Source organism: Coffea arabica, chromosome 7e, assembly GCF_036785885.1.
Source record: "Coffea arabica cultivar ET-39 chromosome 7e, Coffea Arabica ET-39 HiFi, whole genome shotgun sequence".
Classification (NCBI taxonomy): domain Eukaryota; kingdom Viridiplantae; phylum Streptophyta; class Magnoliopsida; order Gentianales; family Rubiaceae; genus Coffea; species Coffea arabica.
This window is the reverse complement of record NC_092323.1, coordinates 5378413-5394802: the sequence shown is the minus strand read 5'-3', so window position 1 is coordinate 5394802 and position 16390 is coordinate 5378413. Positions and strand designations below refer to the sequence as shown.

Sequence of the window (16390 nt, the reverse complement as noted above, 5' to 3'; positions counted from 1 at the left end):
ATGTATAGACCGAATTGCTCAACGCTCGAGCCTACTGAAAGAATTAAAAAGAAAAGGAACACAGCGGGCAAATGCAAAATGGTAAAGTGAAGAAACCACCTGAATTTAGCCCTCACTCCAATCTGCTGAAACAAATTGAATGGTGGAGACGCAAGGAATGGGCGGTAAGGATAAGGAAACAAACAGTGCGGATTGCTTAGCTAAAGACAGCCTCAACAAGGAGCCAATGATATATTGCTTACTGAGTCCACCCGACATAGTCAGGAGATGGATGAACTTGGATATCATACTACCCCTCGTTTAGTATCTATGCATTGAGCTGCTTAGCTCTCCTTTGTAACTAAAAAAAATAAAATAAAATGGTAAAGTCGTGCAGGAGATGGAGAGAAGCTGCAGTCAAAAACAAATAATCTCACATCTTTGGATAGAAAATTTTTTCTAAATATCATTTGTTTGCATTATAAATATATTTTTTAATAACTCTCTTATTTTTTCAATCATTTTTTATTTCACATATATCACATAAAAAAAAATATTATAATAATTATTTCAAATAATTTTCTACCCAAACATACTAGTAATCCTCAACCAAGATATATTTACATAGGTGCTCATTTGGTTGGTCATGAAGCCACATTTTGGTTGTTATTTATTTGCAAATTTTTATTTACTTAAATCATCAACATATTTTTTTAATCATTTTTTTATCTCATATACATCACATATAATATAATATTTTTAAAATTATTCCAAATAATCTAATATCCGGTCATACTGGGTTACGAGTCTAATCCCCAAAAGTAGGAGCCACCCTTCCCCCCGGGGGGGGGGGGTGTCACGAGTGGTAGGTGTTTTGGTCATCCTATAATATGAAATATAGGACGCCGGAGAAAGAGCTTCCACCATAGAAATTCTATGATAAAATACTCTCTATGGACACAATTTCCACCTCGTATCTTCTTCCTTTGCGGGTTGAAAGTTAACCAAAAGCATTCTCTAGGACGGGAAGAAGCTGAAGACTCGAGGGTTCAATTTCACATCAAGTTTCGCTTTCAATAGAAGAATATGTAACGTGCATCAAATTTGATATTACAAACCATCATTGAGAGTATTATTATTAGTATTAAGAAACGAAAGATGAAGGTAAACGGCAAAAGTTCAAAAGAAATTCTTGATTAGAAAAAAATGCAGAGCAAGGGAAGATACAGGGCAATCCAACATGTCAAGGCGTAACTATGTGTTAGTAAAAGAGGTTGCGTCCAGAACCAACTGAAAAATATTCTAATCTAAAACGTTAAGTATGAAATTAACTACAGCTTTACAGTGGCAAACCTAATCACATGTTCACCGCACGGTAATCAGTAATGACAGTTCTGATCCTCTAAAAAAATATAATGGACACGACCAAGCCTCTGCCACGACCTAAATACCAATCCCAAAGTCCAATCTTTGTTGCAGCAAATGATGGTGTGCAAAATGATCTCAATCACCAATTATGAGCTCCTTGATTTGCCAAAAGATCCCCAAATGTGCAGTCATTAGCCATTAGGTGCACGAGGGCACCTCCTACGACTGTCATTGAACTTTAGGAAGAGAGCGGCTAGACACACCATGCAACAATTTTACAAATCCCAGAAAACTGAGCTTTCCATCAGTGTGCCTGATCCAATCATGGAGAACAGCATGAACGGGCACAGAAGGGCTGAGGCCAAGTTCCTGGAACAAGGATTTGAAATCATTACACTGCAGCGCTTGTAATGCTACCAAAATTTATCCGCTCTGAGAAAACACACTTTCGGATCGCGAGAAGCAATTCGATGAAAAGTCAATTCAAATCGAACAATGGAAAAGTGTAATTACCGAAGCCAATTCCTCAATCATAATGGCCCTGTTTCCATCCTTCTCAAAAAGTTCATACGCACAGCGAGCATGCTGCTCCCATCTATCAAGTGCCTCAAGCTGATGGACGCTTAATACAGCTGCACAGAACTCCTCAAAATCCATCCTTCTGTACTGCAGTGCATTAAGCTGAAGGATAGAATGCAAATTAGTTAAGCAGAAGAAATTTCATACAACAAGAAATTCCGTCGTTTCATAATTTTACGTACTGAACCCAGAAAATCATGGATACGAGACTCCTTCATAGCTTCGGTTGCATTTTTCATCAAGACCTGGCACGATACGAATATAGAGTCAAGATTAAGAGAAGTTATAAAATCCTAAAATTCAGTAAGAAAACAGAAACAAAACATTTTGCAGATAAACTAACCGCTTTAATATTTTCCAAGCTTATGGTGCCATTCTTGCTTGGCTCCAGCAGTGCAAATTGCTCTTTCAAATAATATAGCTCATCTACGGTTAATGTCTTAGATAAAGCCTGCCAAAGTTAGAGCACAAAAGTCAAGGAACCAAAAGAAGAACGAGACCAGGAGAGCTTTTCAAGTGACATTCCCAAACACCTACTAGCTGCCATAATGGAGCTTTCATTTCAATAATCGATGCATCAAAGTAACACTTGTTTTGAAATGAAGGGTGAGGTAAACAACACCAATAAACTAGGGATACCAAAGGCAATTGCTCTTTACAAATGAAAGGGCCACAAGTCAAACAGCAACCTAACTATCATTGATACAGGTGTGGCATCAAACAAAAGATACACAGTTTAGGAGGACTCAACCCAGTTTATTTTTCCTCAAAGAACAGGAAAAGATATGCCCAAAAAAAAAGGGAAATACCAACATTTTTAGGAAATTAGAATATGAGATAAACAATTTGCAAATACATACCCGCAAGGCAGCTTTACGAAGTGCAGAAGACCGCATGTAAGCCTTCATGAGTTTGAAGATTAAAATGTCCAGCGGTACCTTTACATTATTACCATGTTTAATCCATGGATGACCTGAAGCCAAAAATTTCAAGAAGACTTTAAACATGAAAAGAAGATTTAAAAAAGTGACATTTTATCTTCGACACATAATAGGAAGCTCACTTAAGGCTTGTGCTGCAGTCATTCTTTTACGGGGATCCTTATTTAACAAACGTTTAACAAAGTCTTTTGCTTCCGAAGACAGAGCAGGCCAAGGTTGTTCTTCAAAACTTGGATCAGCCTTTAGAACTGTCCTAAAGATCCCTGACTCAGTTCGAGCCCAAAAAGGACGGCTGCCACACAGAAGAATATATGCTATAACTCCAATACTCCACACATCAGCCTCTGTGCTATATGATCTGTGCAGAACTTCAGGAGCAACATAGTATGCACTACCAACAATGTCATTAAGCCTTTCATCTGAGAAGCAATTATTTCATTCAGTTGGATAGTTAATTTTCCAGAACTACCAAAAGGAGGATACAGATATTAACCATTAAGAAGACTAGGGACAGAGAAAAAACCTGGCTTGACGAAATCTGATAATCCAAAATCAATAGCTTTAAGTTGTGAATTCTCATCCTTAGAAGTGAACAAGAAGTTCTGCTCCAGCAATAAGCCACAGTTAGACAAGAATGTAGCACAGCAACAACATAGGGCAGGTAGGAAAATAAACATGAAGTGGCATATCTTCTTTGACAAGCATGAATATATTGTATCCCCGAGAACTAACATGTCATCTTGACATTTCACTTCTGTAAAAGTGTACGTTGATGAACAAAAAATTCAGTTACAAAAGTTCACAACCAGTTTAGTCTTCTTGGGAAGGGGGACTATCAAGCTAATAGGCAGGGAGAGTGGCAGAAAGAAACAAAATGTTGTGATTCAAGAGAGAATTAAAAGTATAAGCAGTTTAAAATCAAAAGATCTCCCACCTCAGGTTTAAGATCCCGGTGCACCACACCCTGCAGATGACAAAAAGCAACAACATTTAGAATCTGTACCATCACAGCCTTTGCATCATCTTCTGCATATTTCCCACCCCTGCAGAACAAAAGAGCTCCTTTTATCACAGAGTTCCATTCTACAATATCTTTCCTAAACACCATCAGAAACTCAACGGCACTAAAGTTCACCAGGTATTTAATTACACTAAAACAAGTGAATTACCTCGAAAGTATTCTATCCAAAAGCTCCCCTCCTTCACAAAGCCTTCAAAAAGCATGATAACTAATTTTAGAATTGTCAAAACGTTCAGATACAATGGAATGAATGCACATGTCTCTGTGTATTAAAACGACAACAGGCAAGAAACAAAACATGATGAAGCCACATAAGTCATAACATGTGCAAAACTGTAAATTTACTGCTAAAGCAATTTGATCCAAAAGTCTCTTAGTTGATACATACACAGATACATAGGCAAAGAAACTCTGAGTAATACATACACAGACACATAGGTAAAGAAATACGATGGGCCTCAAATCAAGTTATCAGATCTTACTCCATTACAATGAAGACGTTGTCATGGTCTTCATATGCATCATAAAATTGTACGAGATTGCTATGTCCTGTTAAGGCTCTCAATATCTTTACCTCCCTTCTTACATCTTCAATGGCTATGGCAGTGGTCATCTGGTTCAAGAGAAAGAAAAGAAATACTTGCTGTAAAAGAAATTTCAATAACCAAACTTCACAGGAAATGCATGAAAACAAACACATTCAAAAGCATAATACATGGTCCTAGAGCAATAAAATATAGAAATCTAATGAAAAGCAACATACTGGAAAAATAGAGCAACAAAAAAAGACTATCCATATGTCCCATCAGATTGAAAAGAACATTTCTTTTAGGGATAAGTATCAGATCGCAGACACATGAACAATGAAAAATGCACAATGTGGAAGAGCATTAGAATTCATCCACATAGCGGGAGCGTCCTCCCAAAACAAGTACTAATAACTACAGAAGCTAATTATCCTGACATCATATAAGACTACTAATTCCTTGTGTAATATATGGAATCTCAAGTCTTCTTAACGCACAATAACCAACAAGCAGCCATCCATGGAATCTATCTGAAGTCCAATTTAATGTTAAAGGCCAGCCAGAAGATTAGTGCAAGCATCGGTGATACAAACATGATCATGGAAACTCTCTGCTCCAATATTACTATTCATGAAAAAGGAATAGCAGAGAGAGGACAAAAAATCTTCCTATATGCTTATTGAAAATCACATGTACTAGGAGAAAAACATGGAAAATAAGGTCAAACGTGTAAAACCTCCCATAGACTAAAGCTAGAAGAATAGAAAAATCAACGCTACCATCTTTCCAGCTAAAACCCAGTATACTACTTAAACATCACAACTGGACAAAAACATCTATAGAAAGGGCAAATTCCACTCCCAAACATGATCTTTTACTGCTTCCTCTAATTTCCTTTTCACAGATCTGATCTCTGAAACTTCAATAACGATCAATCAATAAATCAATGCGGATTACCACTACTCAACTCACATAGATCACACCAAAAGAGAAAATAGGAACTTTCAGAAAATAGCTACAAAAAAAATGCTGAAGTGTCAGCAAAGTAGAATTAAAACTCTGAAAAATGCCAAACCTTGACTTTTGGGATGACCTTAACGGCAACTTCTTGCCCCTTAAGCTCCCCTTTCTTGAACTTAGCTTTACAAGTATACCCAAAATGCCCTCTTCCCACTTCTTCTCCCAGCTCATACTTATTTCCAAAATGCTTAGAAAATCCAAAGCTTTTATCCAGAGCCGCCACCGTATCGGATTCATTCCCCTCCGGTATCGACGCCTCGTTCGGCTTCACAGACCCGTGCCTCTTAGCTAACACCGCCTTAATGTGCTTCGCCGGAGACGGAGGCGGGAACGGTCGCTTAAAAAACCTCCTGGGCGTGGAATTCGCGGAAGATCTCGCCGGAGACTTCTTGGAGAACAAATAATGCGCTGGACTAGGGCTGTAAAAGGGGAAAAGCGGAGATTTTTTAGCGGATTCCGCATCTGATTTCTTGCTTTCTTGCTGATTGCTGGAGTTTCCACCATTATCCTTGACCTGGGCTGGGTTATTTTTATCCTTGGTTGGAATAGGGTTTTGCTTGGAATCTTGATGAAGATTGGGTTCCGGGGAGGGTTTGGAAGTGCAAATACCCATGTTCAGGACTTCAGGTGCTCTTTCCTCTTCGTTATTTGGAATTTATTACCACCTGAGCTCCCTCCCTCCCCAAACACAACCCTATCTAGAACGAAAAATCCTTAGCTCAGAACTGAAACCATTGCCAGTTCAAGATTGAATTGAAGCTATAATTTCTTTTTTCCTTACTTATTGGGGTTTTGGAGGGGGAAAGCTTTGAACTTTGTCTCTGCTGCAGACTGCTGATAGAGCGAGAAAAAAGAGAGATCTGCGAGCGGGTTCAGAGCAGAAGTTGATAAAAAAGAAACCACGATCGACGATGTTACACTTTTGTCGGAAAATAAAATTTAATAGTTTTTGGGAAATTGCATCAGCAGTGTCTCAGATATACAATGCAATCTTCTAAGGTCCCTCATGGCACTCAACATGGCACACAATCAATTGTAATGCGTCCGTGTATAATACAAAATCTCTTCCCAAATCTTTAATTCAACTACTTTTTTTTTAATATACAATCTCACACCGGATACTAAGTTGCCAAAATATTTAATGTGTTTATTATTACATCCGGTTTGAAAATATTTGTTGCCAATTCATACTAAGTATTCATTCAATAATCGTAAGTAGTAGTCTGAATCTTTTTTAAGATTGTTTTTCTTCTTGATTAATTAGCGCACATGGTACTAATATGATAATTATTAAAGTCTATTTAGTGATTATAACAGTACTTTTAGAGGCGTCTCTCTAGGTTCAAGATTCGAATCCGTGTATTTAGCAATTGGTTGGAGGTGGGAGGCGTGCGGAGAGGGGTGAGAAGGTTTTTTTTTTTTAGTGTATATATAAAAGGAGTGCCTACATATAAGTGAAAATCAGCAGGACCAGTGTGAAATTGTGTGATGTAAACGGCGACAGATGAAAGCTCTGCAAGTGTCAAGGACTGACAGTGCAATTTCTCGTAATTGAGATAGAACCGGATTAAGCGTTGCTGCGAGTGAGAATAAAAAATTTCAAAAAGATCGTGAGGGTGGACTGAGAGCGGGCCAGGTTGATACAGTGGAAATCCACGTGGCAGAAAAAAGAGGGAATTGTTTTTTTTTTTTCTTTTTGGTGAATGGGATTGATTATAATTGATTTGATTAGAGTTGGGTTTCTTTGTTTAGCTTAGGAGGGGATCAGCGATGATTGATTCTCGAACGGAGTGGGACATGGATTTAATTCAATAGTTATGTGGACAAACTAGTTGGTGAGAGAGAGAGAGAGAGATGAGACGAAATCAAAAGGCGGTGGATTTTTGTATAATACTGTACTACAAAATAAAAACATAAAGAAATCGGTGTATTTGTCTTGCAGCACTGCAGCATCTTGGCTGTAAATTCGGGTTTAGTCGGAATCAAAAGGTAGAGGAATAAAAGAAAATTCCCTTGTCCTCACTCGAGTTGAATCAACTGCCGAGTAGACCACAGCCAAATATTCAAAAGCGCACCGTTTTAGGTATTATCACTGCCCCCCCCCCCCCCCCCATGCAGTCTGGCTAGTACGTAGTTCCGTTGGATGAAAAAGAAGAAAAAAAAAAAGAATTTCTTCGAATCAGAAACTACCAGGAAACTATTTAGGAAATTTTTTGTTTAGTTTTGACTTGCCAATCGTTTAGGAAATTTATGATGGTGGTGTCATACTCCGATTGCAGCTGTAATGTACGGAGTAAATCACATAGAAAAAAAAAATCGTTGTATACATGAAATAAGTTTTGTGTTTGGATTGCATTTTTTTTATATATTTTTGTAGAAAAATTACTATAGCGAATTGATATATGTGAGGCAAAAAGGTGATTATAAAATATATTCACGAAAAATGTAACAATTTTTCGCCATGCAAAACTTTAGATGGAAGTGAGTTTTGGAGCAAAATTGGGCTAAGAATAAGTTTTGTTCCCTCAATGGTTCTATGTTTGTTCATTAAACAATTTGCATCAAATTTACCAAGGTCAGCTTGCAAATTAATTTTGAGGCATTATCATCTCCAGTAAGTGTGGTTGAACACAGCGTGCTTTCTTTCGGTAATCTCAACCGAGCACGTAACTTGTAATTTGAATACTTCCACCAGCTTCTAAATCCGGGCCAATTTAGTAAGTGAATTTTTTGATTGTTTATCTAAAATTTTATTGTAACTTACTGTAAAAGTTGTAGAATTTTTTTTTGAATATTTTAAAGTGTATAATTTAAAAATTTTGATAAATTTTTTGAGATTACTATAACTAAAGTTATTAGAAAACTTGAAACAAACAAATTTGGCTAAAAAACTTGCTTGCCAAACAAAGCCCTGGTATAAAATTCTTCGTTCAATAAAGAAAACCCATATATTTGGAGCTTTAAGCATTTTTTCCTTATAAACACGATTATTATGAATGTATCATACACCGAAAGGATGTTAATAGATATCAACTTTTTGATCTAGGGTAGGGCTAGACCGGGATCGGGACCTCCAATAGGAATTAGGAATAGCATATATTTGGTTGGGAGTGCAAATCTTTTTTTTTAGATTAAAAAGTATGTTTAATTTTTTATAAATCCCGTTTATGTTTGACTATATAAATGGCAAATGGGCAAGATTTGAACCCGAACTTCATTGAAACTGCAAAATATGAGATATATCCAAGCAATTCGATATTAGTCATGGGACCAATATGGATGGAACTAAAATTTGTTAGACCCATTTTAATACCGCCTAAATACTCAATAAATTCCCATTTTATATTTTTAAACTCTTTTTCTCTAATCAAATGCCTCAATATTACTTTTTTTTTTCAGTATCATTTAGTTAGTTCATTTAACTTTGTAAAACTTTCCACCATCAAAATCATGTTTTCTCCTGAAATGTTTAATGATTCAATTTTGTAACTATCCAAATCTCTACTTCTTATGACTTAATGCTGACTATATTTTCTGGAGGAGACGATCTTATACATATTTGTATAATCCATGTCAAGATGAGGTTTATCAATTCTGATTCTTTGCATTGTGAAAAAAAAAATCATGCAATAAAACCTATGTCAATTGATCTTTTTTCGTTCTAGATTTAGCTTTCGAAAACTAAATTTCATGAGATTTGAAAGTAAGTTTACTTTAAGTTCAATTTGGACACAGCAAACTTTGCTAATCAAATGCCTCAAAATTGTTGGGTGGTTTTTGGCTTATGGAAAAATCAATATTCTTAGTCTTTGGAGAAAGAAAAACCTATGGGAATTCCACATAAATCCCAATTAGATCTATATTTTAAATGGATATTAGTGGGTACATTCCCAATTAGACCCAGTTCCATATTTTGCATACTCATCCTGCCCAAATAAAATTTGGGTATGGGTGTTCATTGGGACTTTTTGCCACATCTATGTTTGACATAAGTAAAACTTGTTCCTCTTACCCCTTTAAAAATAAAAGCAAAAAAAACTATAGAAGAAAATACAAAAACCAATTGCAGTCATTTCATAGAAACTGAAATCCATTGGATTGCAGTTTTTTTAAAAATTTGTTGTAAAAAAATGTTGTAGCGACTTGAAATATGTGAGGTAAAAAAGTGATTAAAAAATATATTCACAAAAAACGTAATAATTTTTTCTTTAGAAAATTACTTTCCAAACAAGGTTTATAATTGCCACAGGCGGTTTCCTTCTCTTACCTCTGACCGTGAATCTGCATATGGAGAAAAACTCGTCCATGTATTAAAGTTGCAGAGACATGTTACTATAATACTACTATATATTATGGGACTACTAAATCAATCTGGGATGCCCCAAAATCTGAACCATTCAACTGTAAAATGCCTCTGATGCTGCGACTAGATCAACAGTACCACGTTTTTGGTTATTAAAATGTTTAAAGTCAACGAACCAGATACGTTTTCTGTTCCAGGGAGAAAAAAAATGAACAGGAAAGATGGGTCAATTCAATTGTACATTGCATGCACAAGAAATGCAACCAATTCAACCATTTCACATGAGGGATGATGCTACAAATAAATGTCACCCGCGGATTTGATATTTCTTTATTTTTTTGAGTAGGACAATTTACAACCGATACTCTATTAGGGAAGGAGGGAGAGGATGGAAACGGACCCAACTAAGTTAGTTATTGAGAACTTGAATTTGATACTCGATTTGGCTTTGCTCCTTATGTATTTACTACTATTACTATGTATTTTTAAGTAAAGATAGTAATTGCTCTTGATAAAATTGTCAATTATATGTGGCGTAATAATTAATAACTACTGATGTGGAAGAAATCAGTTTCGACCTACTCAGTTAGTTTGGGCTCTTTTTTTTTTTAAGTAAAAGGTCATAAATTCAAAATTTTATACTTGTAATCCATCCCATCTTACTAATCAATTCAACCCTATCCTCGGTGATGATTCGGGGTTTCTTTATTGATTTGAGGGTGGATTTTCTGTTTTATTGTTCTTTGTTTGCTCGGAAGAGAGAAGGTGAAGAGAAAAGACGGGGGGTTTTCAACTTTTTGATAGATGATTATGTTTACTGAAAATGTCAAAAGCTGTTCGCCATAACTACTCGGAAGTGGCGAACACATGAATTGAGCTACTGCCACCACTTCTTCCTTCATTATCGCACTAGAATGGCGACAGGTTAAATGGCAATCCCCCGTTAAATCCTTTGCTTACTCATAAATTCTTCCGAGTACCATCATATTCATCCAACTCAACATTAATTTGCTCTTCTTTCTTTCCCCCTTCCTTTTTATTTTATAACCAACGGCCGTTCTTGTGTTTGACTTGAAGACATCGCAATTTATCTTATTGAGTGGAAAGTGTAATAGGTTGACAATTGACATTGAACTAATTTTTATTTATCGGTGAATCGGGGACCGAAGCAAGTAGAAATATAGAACGATAATCTAATCGTTGAAATATTTCATCTTAAAATCTAGACATACTTGAGTGATTCTGAGGATTGCAGGGTTCATGCTCGAGGCTTCTTGCTCCCCATCTGTCAATTGAAATTATTTTTATGTCCAAACTACTTTTACATTTGAAATTCTGATCCCTCCCCTACAAGTTTGCTGCTCATGCGCTTCGATATCATTTTTTACAAAAAAAAAAACATTGGCGGATAGAATTTGCTACGACAAATATTGCCTCTTTTCCTATTAGTTATATCATTTTAGAAAAAATGCGAAACTACTACTGAAATCAAAATCTAACCGTTAGTATTTTTCACTTGCATTTGTTTTTTTTTTTTTTTTAAAAATTAATATTAAAATTAGATTCTACGTGAAAAATTGAGCGAGAAGTTGAATTTTGATGAAAATTTGTGATTGAATTTAGTGGTGGCCAGAGACAAACATGGCCGCTGCCACATTTTTTGTTAAGAAAATAGGGCTAAGAAGAAAGCAATTTGAGGGATGTTTTTTCCTTTTTTTTTTTTTTTGCAATCTTCCGATATTGCCGCTAAAGTTTACAAGGCATGAGGTATATGTGATTTTTTCCAACAAGAATATGAGTAGAAATTAGTTGAGGAACTAAAAAAGTGCACTTTTCATTTGTGAGGAACAAAAAAATCATTTTTTTAGTATGTGAATGATGTAAAAAGTGCAAAATCAATATGCCATGTGTCAAAAATAATCACCTCATATGTGAAAAATGTAAAAAAAAATACGAAGTTAATATGCGAAGGACTATTTGTATAATTTTTCCTCAAAAGCTTGACGAGGGTGGACCAGCACGTGTCACGCATGACACCCTGCACTAACAGAAACATGTTTGCTCAATGGCAATGTTACCATAAACAAGCCAATTGCCGCGCAACAGTTTATTCATTTGGTTCTTTTTGATATTTCATTTTTATTATTCATTGTTATCCAATTAATTCTTTTCAAAATTGCTCCACTTTAGACCAAATAAAATCTCATACAACCCCACTGCTAGCACCGCGGACTAAGCAGAATCAATAAGCCTTCAAATTGTTCATTTGAAAAAAATTAAAACCCTTCTTATTGGGTGATCATGATACTTTTGTAGAGTTAGAAACCGGTTAAAACTTCATCTAAGTAAGATAACCTCTTACCCCAGCAACTGATCTGACGGCTAATCACCTTCCACCATTTCCTAAATGGTTTTCGACATCAACTTATCCTTGCATGTCCCGGCTTTGTTGATAAATAAAAATTACAAAACGGGATGACAATTGATGGCCATGCTGATACATACATATCACATGTCGCAACATTGTCAAAATTATAATGAAGATTCTAATTAATTAATCGTAGTTGTTGAACCAATTCGAATGTTTCAGCGATTTATAATGGTGAAAGGGGCATGTCCCCTACAAAATTCCAGGTTTGTCGATGTCAAGTAGACATGTAAAGACTAACCAGAAGATTTGTCCCCACCAAAACCAGACTCCAAAATGCCAGTCTGGTTAAGATGACTCACGTCACCCCATACTTTAATGGACCACTCATCCTCATCAGACAACTGAAATACATTGACACATGTATTCATAATCTTCCCAGCAGACCGCCCATGTGAAGATGCCCGTCTATGAAGTGCTCTGATAACTCCTCCATGAGTGACCGCAACTACTCGCTCCCCTGCAATTGAAACTAGGATCACATGCTATATTTTTCCACGAACCATTGTGATTTTGAGTCTTGTAGTACCTATGTGCTTGTTTGCAATCCTTTGCAGCGAAGATGTGCAGCGTTGATAAAGTTGATCAAGACTTTCTCCACCACCCTGCAATGGCAAGTAGTAGTCAATTACCCTCTGTTTATGGTGTTTGTCGTGTTACATGGAAGGTAGGGGAGCGGGTAGGCTTGTCCAATCTGACCATTTAAACCAATTTTGTGCAACTTGCTTGTTTTATTACAAGTATTTGTGTCAATCTTCATTTTCTAGAAACAAAAACATAAACTACAGACATTTTAATGATACAAAAGGGGGATCTTGTTATTGCAGGGTGAATTTTGGGTATACCATGTCAAGGGAAAAAGATACTCGAGAAAAAATTGGTTGAACCAAAAAACTGCTTGGTTTCTCTGCAAATGCCAAAGGCACCTACAAGGAAACTATGCATCCTTACTCAATTACACTATACAACCATGCAACTATAGAAGGACTTCCAGTATCAGACAAGGTTATTGGATCCCACGAGCAGTATTCCAGTGGGAATAGATAAGCACCAGCAAATCTAGTGTCTAGTAGCTTAACATCAGCTGCGCCGATCAAAAACACGGGATTATAAACCTAACAATTTGACATGTAACCAAATGAATAACAAGCTTGACCGCAAATTAGCACCATCACAATCATGAGGCATCCATCTCCTTCCAAGACAGAGCTAATTAAAGGATGAAAACTTATTTTATTCAACAAATAAAAATGAAAGATACATTACTCCTTTTTTCAGGAAGGTACCATTTTAGCAAGTAAAGAAAATCAGCCCAAGCATTGCTGGTGAAGATATCAAGCAATACACTTACTTTTGAAGTAGAATTTTAGGCCGTACTTACTGGGTCAGGAGCATATTCGATAAAAAGCAACATTATCAGTCAATGAAGTCTCCAATCAGGGAGACAAAATGGTGCTTCCAAATAGAATGAGGTCATCAAAATGTTATCCAACCAACTTTTCTGCCATTACCTCTCCTTCAGCCCAGTTAATTCTTAGGTAATCATTAGGGACCAAGGTGTCTATGAGGCACTTTGATGAAAATATAGTTCTAACAACCATAGAAACAGACTTAATTTAATGGTGCATTGGTCATCCGCAACAGATATAAAACATAAAACTCACTGGAATTTCTTCATCCCTTCGTTTAGATACAAATGCTCTATAAGCCTTCGAACTGCTTTTGGCAGCTTCACGAACCACTAGGCCTTGGAGATCCCCGAGATGTCTTTCCCGCAGGTCTGGGTCTTCAAGAACCTGATCCCAACAATGCAAAACAAGCAATGTGATGCTCAATTGATGGTCTACATACCGATATTTTAAGGACCACCATTGGCATTAAAATTTATGTTGTAAAACATGTAGACCATTTCCCACCTCCATGCCTGGTAGGCCTTTATGCAAATGCTAAGACACATTTGCATTTTGTTACAGGAATAAAAGAGAAGTATCTTAATAATAACTCCAATAAAATGGCAGTTAACTCCTATATATAGATTGCTGGTAACTCCTAAATGTAGACATTCTTCTGTTCACTGCGATAATGACAACAATGCAGACTTCAACTTCATTTAAAAAATGCTAGCAAGACCTCCTAGATGAGAACTTTCCATGGGAAACACATGAAAAGAAAGTCACACAGCGTGTTTATATCATCTCCAATCAATTTCAAAAAATTTTAATGCAGAAAAGGAACACAGAGTACATACTTTCTCAATCAAGATAGAAGAAACATAAACTGAAGCCTTCATTAAAACGAGGAAAATGATAGATTCCAACCAATTGCTGACCAGAATTCAGCAGTGAGCACTTCCAATGCTCAAAATCAGATAGTGATACCAAAGTCTAGTTTATTCGCATATCCAGCACAACTTAGCAAGAGGAATTGGGTGAATGGCAAACTAGTAGATTAATAACTAATTGATACCTGAAGGCCCCCGCAGCTGCTTGCTATAATCTGTGCAGTCTCAAATGCTCTCTTCAAGTCAGATGAGTAAACCGCAGAGACTTTGAACTCTTTGGAAACTCGCTCAGCCACCTTTTAACAAACCAAACAGAACTTTTATCCTTAAACCACACCAACTACGTGCATGATAAAATGCATAAACTGTATTGCACAAGTCAAGGATTACCGCGGTAGCTTGCTCTCTTCCTACGTCGTTTAACTCAACGTCTAAGTGCCCCTATGTACGAAGATTAAACAACATCACTAATTTTGAAGAGAATCTACCAATTCATAGAAGATTATACACGGGAAGAGTAACGATTATCCTGACAGGATAGATAGGGATAGGGCAATTGTTTATCTACTATAACATAAATTTGGGATCAAAATTCCGTAAACAAAATTAATTGAGCTAGTAACTGCCGTCAGAAAAACCTGAATTCTCCCATCGGCATTCCATTCGGTTTCACCATGACGTATCACAACAATTTCAGCGTACTTTCGCTCTCCTGCTATATTATCCGTAATTTTACCGTCGCAATCGGCCTCGGCTTGCTCTAAAATCCTGAGCCAAGTAAACAGGTATGAAAAAAGAAAAATGAAAAAGAAGAAGAAGGCTTGGATGGAACTTTAATCAGGGGAAAAAAAAACCAAAAAGTAACTTCAAATAGAGAAAACCTGGGCCTGGAATGGGCCATTAAGGAGATGGAAAGGGAGCTTGTTCCTGGATTGTGGATCAACGGAGGAGAGATGATGAAACGGAGCTTTTTTTCGGAAACCGACGGAGAAGGTGAAGAAGACTTCAGAGTGTTTGCGTGGCGGGGGAATTGGAATATTTTCACAGCACACACACGGGTCATTTGACGATGGTAAGTATTTCCGTTTTCCTTTGTTTTTCTTCTCTGGATAAATATCTTACTATTGTGTGGACTCTGGACTTTTCTGGACCAGGAACACCAGACGGTTTGCTACTGGCCCAAATGTCACTTTTTGGGCTGTATACTTGCGTTTACAGGCCTGTATCTAGTTCCGCAGTGCTTAAAACTCGTTCAATTCGGCCACAGCCGGTGGGTCATCAAATTATCATTTATCACCCTGTGTTGTATTGTGTACGATATGATCCATGGTTAACAACCAGCAAAACTTTGGACTGAAAAGGATGGTCAAATTGAGGGGTTTGTAGGACCAAACCAAACGTGAATTGCAAGACTCCAAAAGTATGAAACTGCCTTTAGCAAATTGCCAAATGGGAACTAATTATGAACACTTTCCCTCGTCTTTGACCAATAGCCTTTTAGATTGACTGCCGAGATTGAAAATTACTTTTCTTTTCCCCATCAAGTCACGTGGTCATTTTTTTCTCCATGCTTCAGCTGGATCATCATCAATTATCAAATCATTTTTTCAACAATTAGCAAGGGTGTTCACACTTCGGCAGAAATCGAATGAACAGTCGATCAAATTTAGATCAAAAATTGGATACGGATGAAATAGAATTCGAGAAAATCGATTAAGATCTAATCTTAAAATTTGATGAAACATTTTGGAAATGGATATTGAAATTCTATTTCTGAACTCCTGATTTTACTAAATTTCATATTTTAAGTCAATATTTTATATATTTCATGCCTAATAATATGTCATATTACATATTATTGTTATATGCTATAATTTATGCTCATAAACAAATATGTGACCTTAAAAGCACATTAATTAACATATTAATAACTTTTATATTAT

The 16390-nt window shown here is 36.5% G+C and overlaps 2 protein-coding genes across 2 annotated transcripts; both read right to left on the bottom strand.

Moving 5' to 3' along the window:
* Positions 1-1155: 1155 nt before the first annotated feature.
* LOC113701763 (CDPK-related kinase 5) lies at positions 1156-6393 on the bottom strand. The gene is made up of 11 exons (XM_027222542.2): positions 5491-6393; positions 4371-4501; positions 4037-4078; positions 3802-3910; positions 3391-3469; positions 2990-3286; positions 2787-2899; positions 2270-2377; positions 2109-2171; positions 1861-2028; positions 1156-1716 (listed from the first exon to the last, which is right to left on the bottom strand). Exons 1-11 carry the CDS (start codon positions 6046-6048, stop codon positions 1576-1578), a joined length of 1809 nt encoding a protein of 602 aa, XP_027078343.1. The 5' UTR covers positions 6049-6393; the 3' UTR covers positions 1156-1575.
* A 5868-nt stretch (positions 6394-12261) lies between these two features.
* Positions 12262-15532, bottom strand: LOC113701625 (phosphoglycerate mutase-like protein 4). The gene is made up of 7 exons (XM_027222373.2): positions 15329-15532; positions 15086-15215; positions 14838-14888; positions 14633-14743; positions 13831-13962; positions 12696-12771; positions 12262-12626 (listed from the first exon to the last, which is right to left on the bottom strand). Exons 1-7 carry the CDS (start codon positions 15508-15510, stop codon positions 12403-12405), a joined length of 906 nt encoding a protein of 301 aa, XP_027078174.2. The 5' UTR covers positions 15511-15532; the 3' UTR covers positions 12262-12402.
* Positions 15533-16390: the final 858 nt, after the last annotated feature.

Bases quoted from the DNA above. Each gene is read 5' to 3' on its own strand.
- LOC113701763 (XM_027222542.2), bottom strand. From the start codon at position 6,048: ATGGGTATTTGCACTTCCAAACCCTCCCCGGAACCCAATCTTCATCAA. The intron at 2,378-2,786 runs GTATGTATTTGC...TAACTTTGGCAG, and splicing joins TTCGTAAAGCTGCCTTGCGG to GCTTTATCTAAGACATTAAC. The intron at 1,717-1,860 runs GTAATTACACTT...TCCTTGTTCCAG, and splicing joins TGATTGAGGAATTGGCTTCG to GAACTTGGCCTCAGCCCTTC.
- LOC113701625 (XM_027222373.2), bottom strand. From the start codon at position 15,510: ATGACCCGTGTGTGTGCTGTGAAAATATTCCAATTCCCCCGCCACGCA. The intron at 13,963-14,632 runs GTATCAATTAGT...TGTTGGGATCAG, and splicing joins GCAGCTGCGGGGGCCTTCAG to GTTCTTGAAGACCCAGACCT. The intron at 12,627-12,695 runs GTACTACAAGAC...TTTCAATTGCAG, and splicing joins GATTGCAAACAAGCACATAG to GGGAGCGAGTAGTTGCGGTC.